At 32.1% G+C, this 12,723-nt stretch overlaps 1 protein-coding gene across 1 annotated transcript in view; it reads left to right on the forward strand.

Moving 5' to 3' along the window:
* Nucleotides 1-520: 520 nt before the first annotated feature.
* The window catches only part of LOC106456907 (protein amalgam-like), a 167,140-nt gene continuing 154,937 nt past the window's right edge, over nt 521-12,723 (forward strand). The window contains exon 1 of the mRNA XM_022382857.1: nt 521-920. Coding sequence (XP_022238565.1) covers nt 824-920 — 97 coding nt within the window. The 5' untranslated portion in view covers nt 521-823. The remainder of the gene's footprint in view (nt 921-12,723) is intronic.

A 12,723-nucleotide genomic window follows, 5' to 3' on the forward strand; every position in this document is an offset into this window, starting at 1 on the left:
TTGCTTTATCTGATGTGATCGTACTTTTACAGTTAAAGCTGATTTCCGTTAACTTTATACACAAGGCAATAAAATCTGCCCATGTGCGCTCCGCTCAACTGATAGAACTCCTTGTCTGTCGTCACCCAATTACTTATGGATAAAAAGGTATAAGCTTGGTCACTTAGTTATGGTTGCGTCACGTGCACCAGCCTATTCTTGCACCAACTGTTAAATAGCAAAATGGTAAGACACCGATTAGAGGGATAAATATCTCCCCCACACGCGTTCTTTCTCGTGAAACGATTCTGATTTCAGCTAGATCCCAAGGCGGAGTATAGAGTATGCAGGTTCTAAAGAATTAAGCAGTTTCTATAAATGTTCTAGTACAAGTGCAAGTTTGAATAAATCACTATTTTCATGCTGCCTTTTTGCGGGACCGCAGCCGCAACGGGATCCCTCCTGCGCCAAAGCACTCGCAGCCCTGGCTGGATGTCTAACGTCACGTGACTAGTTTCATGCGGCGTCCGTAAGCCGCGAGCCCCTAGCCGCGTGCACATTAAATAAACTCCCACGAGAGTGAGGATGGAAGCATCTTTGTGGATCCCAGTTCTCGGCAGAACTTCTTTCGATGGTAAACCAACAGGCCGTTTGATGTAAACAGTTCATTTAATATAACAGAGGAAACTACGAAACATAAACAATTGAAACATGCATGATTTTTATTACCTTTAAACAATTCTTATTTTCTGAGACTCGATTTTGTAGCAGGCCAGTATTAATCTCACACGAACTACCGTTTTTCACGGCTTGAGCACACCGGACTTTTGTTAAGTCCAGGATCATGAGAGTCCCGAGGAAACTAGAACTCAGTCTTATTTGCACCCGAACGCTCCTCATTTTCTTTAGTTTACTTCCATTTCTTACCACTGCACAAGAAGGTAAGTTTACGAAACTTGTTCATAAACTAAGTTGCTAACCTTCACAATGGGTAACCATTCAAAAAGAAACTAAAAATCCTGTATATAGAGTTAAGTTTATTCTTTACCTTTTCTAAAATTGTTGCATGCTTTTTTTACATTTATAGTGTCATTTACAACCAACAACTACACAGTAAAGTTGGAAGAATTTTTTACAGTATTTTAAATATGCATTGTAATAATTATTCTTTGTGAAAAATAAACTAAATCATATTACCTCTTGTTGAACGCGTATCTTTCTTTTCCGTTTATACGACTTAATGTTGTTTATTTTAAAGTATGGTAAGGCAATAAATATTTGTTTATAATTTATCTACCAGCAAATTGCTGAGAATATGTTATTTTTTCGGTTCTATTTTCTATTAAATTAAAATTTTCACTGTCCTTTTGTATTTGGTATAAAAAAACGAACTTTTACACAAGATCAGAAATGTACTTTAGATTAAAGTAGAGTGAGCACATTTGTCCCAGAAAATGATTTCGAAAATATTATACGAGAAAAACTTAATATTAGAGTGAAGAACAAAGAAAAAAGCGTACGTCATAATGGTGAACTGTGGATGAGTGAGATATTTCACTTGTGCTAACTAGCTCTTTATGTCTAAGACACACAAATGGTACTCAAAGCTATGAATACTGAAGCATATTAGTTACGTTTTCATTAAGTAAAATATTCATATTAATAGACGATTTGGGAAAAATATTGTGTGTTCCACATATATTATTTTCACAGATATTTACAATGTCTTACGAACATTATTTCGTTGAAGCATAAACTCGATGTGTCGCACTAATTTTCTATGATATAAATATGTATGGAATTGCTTTGTGATTTTTTGATTAATACTATTTGCAAGATACAAACAAATAGAGTAAAGAGACGAATATGAAATGATATATTTCGTAAGGTTTCGTGCTCTATGACATCTGCTTCTTTATAGTTTCTTGTAGCAATATATATCAATGTATTCATAAATTATGAGACACCTGCATGGATCTAACTTCATAGTCACTTCCTATAATCTGGCAGCCACATGGATCTGGCTCAGTAGTCACTTCCTATAATCTAGCGGCCAAATGGATATGGCTTCGTAGTCATTTCCTATAATCTAGTGGCCAAATGGATATGGCTTCGTAGTCATTTCCTATAATCTAGCGGCCAAATGGATATATGGCTTCGTAGTCACTTCCTATAATCTAGCGGCCAAATGGATCTTGCTTCGCAGTCATTTCTAATAATCTAGATCTTAGAAAGATGTTCAGTGATCATATTTTTAAGAGACAATACAACTCCAATTCTAAGTTAACGAGGAATAGCTAAATAAATTAATAGGGTATTAAAAGTTCCTAGAACTAAATTTCAATTCGTGTACATCATGTGAAATCATACTGCATGCAAATTGAACGAATATACAAAACATTGTAGTTGGTGAACTCCAAATGTATTTGTACGTGTAGATTTTAGGTTAGCGTGGTAGACTAAAGTCGGTGAACATCAAATGTAGTTCTACGTGTAGTTTTAGGTTAGCGTGGTAGACTAAAGTCTGTGAACACCAAATGTAATTGTACGTGTAGTTTTAGGCTAGCGTGGTAGACTAAAGTCTGTGAACATCAAATGTAGTTCTACGTGTAGTTTTAGGTTAGCGTGGTAGACTAAAGTCGGTGAACATCAAATGTAGTTCTACGTGTAGTTTTAGGTTAGCGTGGTAAACTAAAGTCGGTGAACATCAAATGTAGTTCTACGTGTAGTTTTGGGTTAGCGCGGTAGACTAAAGTCGGTGAACATCAAATGTAGTTCTACGTATAGTTTTAGGTTAGCGCGGTAGACTAAAGTCGGTGAACATCAAATGTAGTTCTACGTGTAGTTTTAGGTTAGCATGGTAGACTACAGTCTGTGAATACCGAATGTTTTGAGAAATGTAGCTACAGTGGTTTCTAGTTAGTGTTCGAAACTTGTTTTAGGGGTATTGTCGATTTGCTGAATAAAAACACACATCTGTAAACAATTAAATTAGCTAGCGTTTTTACTTCAGATGGATCAGATTATGTAAACAATATTATATTTGGTATGATTCAAATTAACTGCCACTTTTTTTAGAGCATTTTAGCTTCGAACATACCGACCATAAAGCGTCTTTACATCATCTCTAACCAATCAGATAAGCGCTCGAAGATCAAGGGCAAAAAGCAAAGGTCAAACTCATTGGATAACATACTTTATTTTATACATTACTTTTGCATACATTTTGATTTCATGAGTTAATCGTCGAAAGTAATTTGCATAATGAAGTTGGATTTTCAAGAAGAGTGTGTTTTAAATATGTATAACATAAAATAAGTGATGGGCTTGTAAACCAATATACTTACATTTATTTAACAAAAACACATATTGAAAAATAACCGAGAACGTAATTTGTCCTTACAATGTAAGAAACATATTCTTGCTAAAAAAAATCTCCATTTGTTTCTAGTTCATATCCCTGTAAATACTATATATTTCTTGCCACGTGCGGTGTCAGAATTTTAAATACTTTAAACCGTTAAGCATAGTGTGACACTAAGGCCTTCCCTGACTCCTCCTTTATCTCCACTTACTCGTCGATATGTCGGTCGTACACTAGTAACGATGACTAACAATACTGATGAACGGTCACTAACGAAGACACATACTGCACTTTTCATATACATCAGTGAATTTTCCCATAACAACCATGACAAATAAACAAACTTCGTTTAATTAAAGATATCTATAAACACATATTAAAGTAGGTCACCTGCCTCACCTCCCAGCTCGGATATATGAGCTATATATTATAGACAGGAAAATAACATTCATATGTCGTGAAGTTGAAACAGCGCCCCACTCTTAATGGGAATTTCGACCTTACCAGTGGATTTCACAAGTGAAAAGTAGAAAATGGGGATGCCCATTTCCAAATACAATTTAGCCTTCTTTTACCACCATAGCTAAAATTTTACAGAGGAATAAGAAAGATAGAAAGTCCGTTAAATATCTCCTCTTTCCACCATTTTTATTCCAAGAATAAGAAATATAGCAGCAACCGTTCAATACTTAGTTTTCCCCCAATTTTGAACTAACACATGCACAATAGAGTTCATACATATATATGAAGAAGAATGTAAGCACAAAGATAAATATACATATATATATATATGTCATTTGCTCTTCATTTTTTGTGTAAAAAGGAACAACATGAAAGTGGCCTTTGGTAAATACTGTGCTAATGTGTTTATCTTTTAAAATTTCCATTTATTCTAAGTAATATTAACTTCCGACCAGAACAAACTACCTACTTAGACTAAAGCTAAAAATCAACCCGGTAATGGTTATATTTATTAAACATACCGTGCTTACGTTCTTATACATATAGGTTAAAATGTATTGTTTTATGAGAAGTTTCTTTCCTCTGTTCATATGTTACATAACATGTGCTTGACTAGAAATATTTTGTTTTCAATATAGTAATCTAGCCTAATAAGTTATAATCTACATTTTATCATGAAAACTGTAGTCATGTCATGTTTCATTATTTCTAGTTTCTTTGCTACAACTTTTAATCTCACATTATTAACGCGAATATAAAAGTGAAAATGATAACCCACTTATTTCTCGTTGTGATTGCACTAATTTGATTTACATTTTACATGTTTGTTCAGTCAAGATAAGACCTCCATGTTTTTCTATTTAAGGGAGTAGATGGGCATGAGAATGTTTAACATACAACCGAAATCGTATATAGTAGATGAGCACGATAATGTTTAATATACAACCCACATCGTATATAGTAGACGAGAACGATAATGTTTAACACACAACCCACGTCGTATATAGTAGACGAGAACGATAATGTTTGAAATACAGCTTTTATGATATAACTATATTGTCGAATTCTTATTGTGAATCAAATAGATTATCTTTGAACTTACAACATAAATCCTGAAGCCGTCACTTAAACATATATATATATGTTCATCACATGGTATGTGTTACTTAACTGTCATGCGTAGGTTTAATATTATTTCTTACTTTAATAGTGTTGTACGTTGGTTTTATATAATTTGTTACTTAACTCTGGTATATTAATTTTATAATGTTTGTTACTTAGTTTTGGTATGCCAGCTTAAAAATGTTCGTACTTAACTGTTGTACGTTAGTTTATAGTGTTTTGTACTTAACTGTTGTGTGGTAGTTTTATAGAGTTTAGCACTTAACTGTGTTTCGTTGATTTTATAGTTTAGTTCATAATTTTACTGCGCTAGGCTTACAGTGTTTGTTACTTATCTGTGATACATCAGATTTATAGTGTTTGGTACTTAACTGTTGTCTTTTAGGTTTAGAGTACTTGTTACATAACTGTGGTGCGTTAATATTTGGAAGTTAAATGCTGTGAGTTAGCTTTATAGTGTTAGTAGTTAACTGTCATGCATTAGTTTAATAGCGTATTGTACTTAACTGCAGTGCGTTGGTTTTATAGTTTTTATTGTAGTTAACTATGGCTCGTTAATTTTATTGTGTTTCATCCTATTAGAATATGCCTTATAACTAATACTTAAGAAACAATCCAAAATAATAACAATTATGGCACATAATTTATATTCTTTTATTAATATCATAATACTGGTATCTATAGAGAGTAGACGTACAATGAATGCTATCATAACGATATGAAATAACTGAAATTAAGTTTTACTTAACTGAACAATGGCAGGAGTAGCTTCGTCCTATTTACTGCATTATTGATATAATTGACTAAAAATGCAGAATATGATATTGATTATTGTTATATAGACTGTTGACTATATGTTTCATTATTTCACTCAGTACATGAGTGACCAGTACAAAAACACTATTATTTTCTAGTTTTCTTATTACAGTATATATATAGTGGTTGCATACATCAAGATATGTGTGTCCAAATCATATTAATTTATTATGCTCTTATTAACTTAAGTAAATATCATTACACACTTTCTTTACAATAAATCCATACATTTTTAATTACTATGCAAATTTTAGAATACGTCTGTATTAGCCCTAGAACCAGTTCGTTTGGGAGTCGTGTTTATATGTTGATGTGCAAAATTTATGATTCAAAATAATATATATATTGCAAATTAGGCAAGTTTTCATTTCATGTTATGTTTACACACACACACACACACACATACTTGGTATACGGATCAATATCTAAGAAAAAGAATAATTATTCCAAACTGAAATTAGCACGTTTAAATCTAATAGGAGAGTGAGCCAAGGACTTACAAAACTTCAATAATATTCTCATTAGATTAGAATTATTTATCAGGATATGTGGATTTTAAAAAACTTGCTTCTAGAATTGAGAGATACTTGTTGTTAATGTATAATTTTATCTGTGGACTACATGGAATGTTTATATATATATATATGTATATCAGTAAAACTTACCTGATTATTGTCACAGACTATATCTAGAAAATTTGGAATTGATAACAAAAATGATAAAAGATGATCTTATTGCAACTTATATCCAGGGGTTGATATTAATACTCGATGGCTTATTAACTTATATCCAGGAGTTGATATTAATACTCGATGGCTTATTCTCCAGTCAAATACGCATATAAAACTGTAGCACCAGTTAAAGAGTTTATGTAAAGCTTATATTAATTGGAATTATTAGCTGTAGCTGTACTAATAAATGTCAGACAGAAAAAAACTTTAAAAAGGCTATAGTGGAAGACGAAAACAATAAAAAGACAGATTACGACGTTTCGGCGAGTTAACTTAGCATCATAAAGTACAACATTCGAGCAAGAGTTAGAAAATTACTTCTAAAAATATAACCGTTTTAATCAACCAGCTTTAAAGTAGCTGAAATGCCACTGTTGAACAGTATTTGTAAAGTCTGAGAGAGACCAAGTGTAGGTATTGGTGTCTTTACCTAAGTTGAAATTATCTGTGACATCAAGTTATAATCATGTTTATGATTCTTAATAACTGTATTTTATATTATAGAAATTTTAGAAATTTATTTATGTCAATTAAACTGGATTTCTGAATTCAGAATGCATCGGGAACTGTGAATTAGCATCATAAATTAAATATTTTAAAATGCCTGCTGTTTTTGATAAGTGGGGTGAGATTAATTTCAAATTATGTAGATAAACACTCGTGGAAAAGTCTATACATATTACGGACGTTAAAAATGATAACGTTTTATGCGTTTGTAGTTCTATGGCAAATGTTATAAACTGATTTTATTTAACACGTGTTTCTTAAAACAACTGGGCTTTTTGTAGATCAGAAAAACCTGTAAATACGTCGTCAACGTATTTTGACCAATATGTCGTAGTAATGAGTGCGTTGTTTAGTATAAGTTGTTCATAAAACACTAGGCAAAAATGGATTACTTATGGTTATGCAATAGATCTGATCATAGTTTGCGTTGATAAAATGAAATATGGTCATTTTTGTACCAAATTTCATAATTTAGCAATGATTAGATAAACGTTAGAAGTTCTAGGATGAACTCTTCTAGGAAGAGCAACATTACTAACTTTTTTTTTAAATTCATGTTTACTACTGAGTCATCTTTGTCTGCTTTGATAATAATACTATAAGTTTAGTATTTTAATTAACGTTAACTAATAAATTTTAACCCCCAAACAATATAAAACCAACGGCTGAACATGACTACATAGAAAATATTCTTGTTTATGTACGCCACTGAAGAGCAAATAATTCTTGGGTAACCTGTAATGTATGATTTGTGAAAAAAAGATGGGTAATGGAAGTTCTCATTGTAGTGAATAAAATATTATAATGAAAAATTTATAAAACTGAGGAACAACTCACAAATTTGACATTTTTGTAGTTTCTTTTGACTATGTTTGCCTATGTGATAATGTTTTTTGTTATATTTTGAATGTTTTAACACTACAGTGATATTCTTATATAAAAATACTTATATGTGAAGGATATTTGGGTAAGCACGCAAGCTGGCAGTTCTACACCGGCAAAGTATTCTTGTATTAGTAAATCTTTATCACTCAAACAAGATATACAAGCACAATAACTCAATGGTCATTGAAAAGTATAATTATCTAAGAGAAAAATGAGCTTGACCAAAAATATAGCTGAAAAATATCGCCTGTATGTATATAACATCTTTTATAAGCAGACGAGAAAATGAATATGTCATTATTAGAACAACACAGTTATAGTTTTATTAAAAAATATAACCTATTGAATTCAGTTACATGATTTTAGGAACACAATGAAACAACAGAAACTCTAAGACTAAAGGATGTATTTTTAATGGTTATTATAAACAGCTTTCATAACAAAATTTCCGAAAATTAACAACCTAAGATATTATGTATATAATAAACCAAGTTATACATTTCGTTATCAAGCACAAGCTACACATCATGTAGAAAGTGTGTACCAAATTTCGAGCAATTATGTTATGATTCATTAGTCTCTTAAGCTATCCAAGCAATGAGCTGTTGCTAGTAGCAGGACAAATAGGATTTAGCTTGTGTCTATGAAAATATTGAATACAAGTCTAAAAAGGTTATATATGTCATTAAATAGGTCATTAGCTAGGCCACATTTGGAGTATTGTGTACATCTTGGACTTCTTATCCTAGGAAGAGCATTGCATTTTTGAAAAGAGTTCAGAGGAGGGCTACTAGGATGATACCTATGACTGAAAGGTTGTCATAAGCTAGGTTAAAATCTCTAAAGTTGTTTTCTTTTGAAAAAGAAGAGTTAAAGGGGAACTGATTGAAGTGTTTAAGATAATGTTGATACGCCTTATTTTTTTTTTTTTTTTCATATTTAATGGTGAGAATTAACAGCAATCTTTAGATAAAACAGCTTTACATTTCCAAGAGGGTGCTGGCCCATTGAAAATGGTTGCCTTCAGTAGTAATGGATACAAATAATGTAATTTCAATGATAGAGACTGGATTTGAGAGTTTTAGTGTTTACTTTACTTTTGTGGATAGGACAGCCTAAATGGACCAAAAGGTCTCTTTGTCATCCTTAAATGTTATGTTATAAGTGTTAGAACAAAACAAACAGGGATAACACATCTTTACTTAATCGGCTCTGATTGGGCTAAGGAGATTTAGGTTAGTATGAAAACACGCTTCTAATCTGATCACATTTTCGTTTCGATAAAGGAATAGAAACACACCTGGAAGAAATCTTGAAAAAGCTGGATAAGTTTCTCTTTTACTGGTTATCACGAAACCATATACGTAAAGGTTTTATCAAAACGAATCATTTGTTGCAATAATTTGCTGAAGTAAATAGGGTTATCATGACGACTCCATGTTATGACGAACATTTACTGTATTTTTTGATTTCCTAGTTTTCTCATAATTTCAAAATGAGGAGTTTGTTTAGGGAATATAGGAAGATTCAAACATTTTTCTAAAAGTACGATTTGATGATGATAAAGTGGTACTGAGGTTCTATTATGCACAAGAGTCTTTTTTAACGAAAATAGTATGTTTACTTTGAGGTGTAAAGGTGGCTAACGTTTTTAACTTACGTATTTTAACTGACATATTAGAATTTACACTTTTTTCACAATTTTAAGTAAACAATGTTTTGAAGAACTCATATACGTTAGTCTATTTTGTTGCTGAATTTTGTTTCATCGAAGTAAATGCAGTTTTGTATATTTTAGACGAATATGTTCTCGTAGTTGTTTTGTTTGTCTTTTATGATTAATGGTTTACATTTCTGACCAGAAGTTGATAGATTCATTCGAAGGAAATTAGGAAATATGTAATCATTTCTATAGGTGAAAAGAAACTGTCAAGTTCACATTTCCAAATTTTAATACTGACTTTTAGGTAGTGTTTAAACACGCACTGGATATGTAATCCTCAGATGGAAATAATACTCTAAGGCAGGGAGGGCATAATAAACGGGTGAACAGTGTTAGGCCTGCATTGAAATAGGAACGTAGTAAATAGGGTGAAATAATGCCTTCTGTTTGGGTGAGTTAAACGATCATATATTTAAATATAATTCTCCAAAACTCATTCGTGCGTCGTGCCTGATGTTGATAAGTAAACTTTTCAGTTTGTTTGCTTGCTTGCTTTTTGTTATTAAGCACGAAGTTACACAATGGGCTACATATATTGCGTCCACCAAGAGTATTGAGACCCGGTTTTTAGCATTAAAGGCCTTTAGACTTGCCACTGAGTCACTGAAGGCAATTTTGAGTGAATTTACAACCTGATTTGAGGAGCTGTAGGTTTTACTTTTCATGTAGTATAGATATTACAGTTGAAGAAGCATTTAGGATTCGACATTTACCTATCCATCTCTAGATTGTTTTTTTTTCGAGTTTATCGAATCTTAAGCCTTTGTTATTTGGAAATTTTACTGCAATACTTAGGAAGAAATGTATGAACAAAAAACTAGTTTTGAAAAAAAAATGTTGATGGGACGTGAAATTTATGCGAAGTATTGGATATATATATATAACATTATTATCTTAAGTTTCATATCTTCAAACATCCGTTTGCTTGAACTTAACAGACGGGTTATAATTTTGAAGATATAGTGTCAGAACTTAAAGCAAATTAAAAGCAAATCTTCCATCGAAAGAGTAGAAACAACAAAAACAAGACAACAACAGAGATGCTACAAGTTAAAGCCAAATCTTTTAACTGGGATTTGGACTCATCAATAACTTTTATCGAAATCGAACAATTTGCAAAATATGAATACCAAAGCAATTCAATTTGGAAGGGGTAAGAAGGGGGGAATTTCAAATATATTTTCTAGTACAAAGATGCTATTACATAGACAAACGACTGAGGCCATTCTCTTACCTGCGAATAGAAGCAGTGAAGATGCCATTTATAAATGACCACTTTAGGGAATTGAAAGTTACATAATAATTATGCAGTGTCGAAAGGATTTATTAGAGAGCGAATATCACATCAAAATCCGAAATAAAATAATGGTTTAAGTGTGAATTATTAATTTAGTGACTTTCCTAATTAACAATAACTTCATAACATTAGTCGCTTCCTTTAACAAAGGAATGATTCGATTTTAGCCTTGTGAATTAAATTGCAACATGGTAACTAACCCATAAAGAATTTCTACATTGAAAATAATACATTTGTTACAGAGAGGTTTCAGTGGCCCCTAGTGGCTCAGTGGTAAGTATGAGGGGCTTATAACGCAGAAATGTGGTTTCGATACCCTTTGTGGCATAGCACAAAGAGACAATTGTGTAGTCTTATGCTTAACAACACAACAAGCTTCTAGTGTTTTTCCTAACATATTTTTTATTTATTTTAATTTTGAAATAATAAAGAAAAAAAAAAGAAAATCAACAGTAACTCTACTAAAATCTTAACGACTAAATTGGACGTTATCACACTGTTGTTTAGTACAAAGGAAAACAAGAAACTGGAACTTCCAAACTTTGTTAAAAATACATTTGTAACCTTTATTATCAAAGTTGAATAACTGATTGTTTCCGATATTCCGGTAATGCTCCCCAAGAGTTATTTGATTTTCTGTCCTTAATTTCTAACTGACAGATTACAGGAACGGTAGCATGAACTCTTGGGTTACTCTAACTGTCACTCTTATAACACATCCACAACACCCCAAGGTGCGGAGGACAATTTTTTACAGCGCCAAAATACGAATTATGGGTTCTCAGATCTATAGTTCAGCATGCTATCTACATAACAATGATCGGTTCTTATAACGTGAAACGAATGCACTAAATTTTCATTTGAACTTTCATCATAAAACGTAGTTGTCAAATATAAAACTCTATAAATATACCAAATACTGTATCAATGCGCTATCTTGTTTATTAAAGTACGATTGGCTGTAATGACAACAATCGATTGACGCTTCCATTCCAGGTTTTCGTTTTATCACTGCTCAAATAAAGAATAAACGGTTCAAGGTTATCGTTTTATCTCTGCTGAAACAATAAATAACCGGTTCAAGATTTTCGTTTTCTCACTCCTCAAACAATAAATGAACGTTTCAATGTTTTTGTTTTCTAACTGCTCAAAAATTAAATAAACAAATCAAGGTTTTCGTTTTCTCACTGCTCAAACAATAAATTAACGGTTCAAGGTTTTCATTTTCTCACTACTCAAACAATAAATAAACCATTCAAGAAACACATGGTTTATTTACACCAACTGAGCCTTTTTCTTCTCGCAGCACTGTTACTCCTAATGGAGGCAAGGTTCACCGATTTCGAAACCTTAATCAACCATGGCGACATTGGTGAATCGTGAGTATAGTTTGCTCAATGGCATTACTTACTTGTCACTTCATATTTACCAAGCGGTTGTCAACTTCGCACATGATCATCTCTCAAGGCAAATAATGCTATAGTTTTCCCAAGTATCGCTGTGCAAAAACAAGTTTTACCCCTAACCGAATCCGCTTCCAATTCTAACAAGTTATTTTTGCTGTCAAAAGATCAAGGTCACATATCTGACTACCTGCGACAAATGATAGCCCTTACACGGTTGATTTTAGTTTACAAACAAACACAAGTATGTTTTGTTTTACAAAGTTTATATGGGAGTATTAAAGTAATCTGAGTATTACGCGTATTTATAAAAAATCTACATTTTAAAACTTTATCTGTATATTAACTCAGTAGATGTAAACACATATAAAGAGTTTCGTTTTGATGGCTATTTGAAAAACTTTGGCTAATAAAAATCACATGTCGCAAACTTT

Source organism: Limulus polyphemus, unplaced genomic scaffold (genome assembly GCF_000517525.1).
Source record: "Limulus polyphemus unplaced genomic scaffold, Limulus_polyphemus-2.1.2 Scaffold13, whole genome shotgun sequence".
NCBI classification, from domain to species: Eukaryota; Metazoa; Arthropoda; class Merostomata; order Xiphosura; family Limulidae; genus Limulus; species Limulus polyphemus.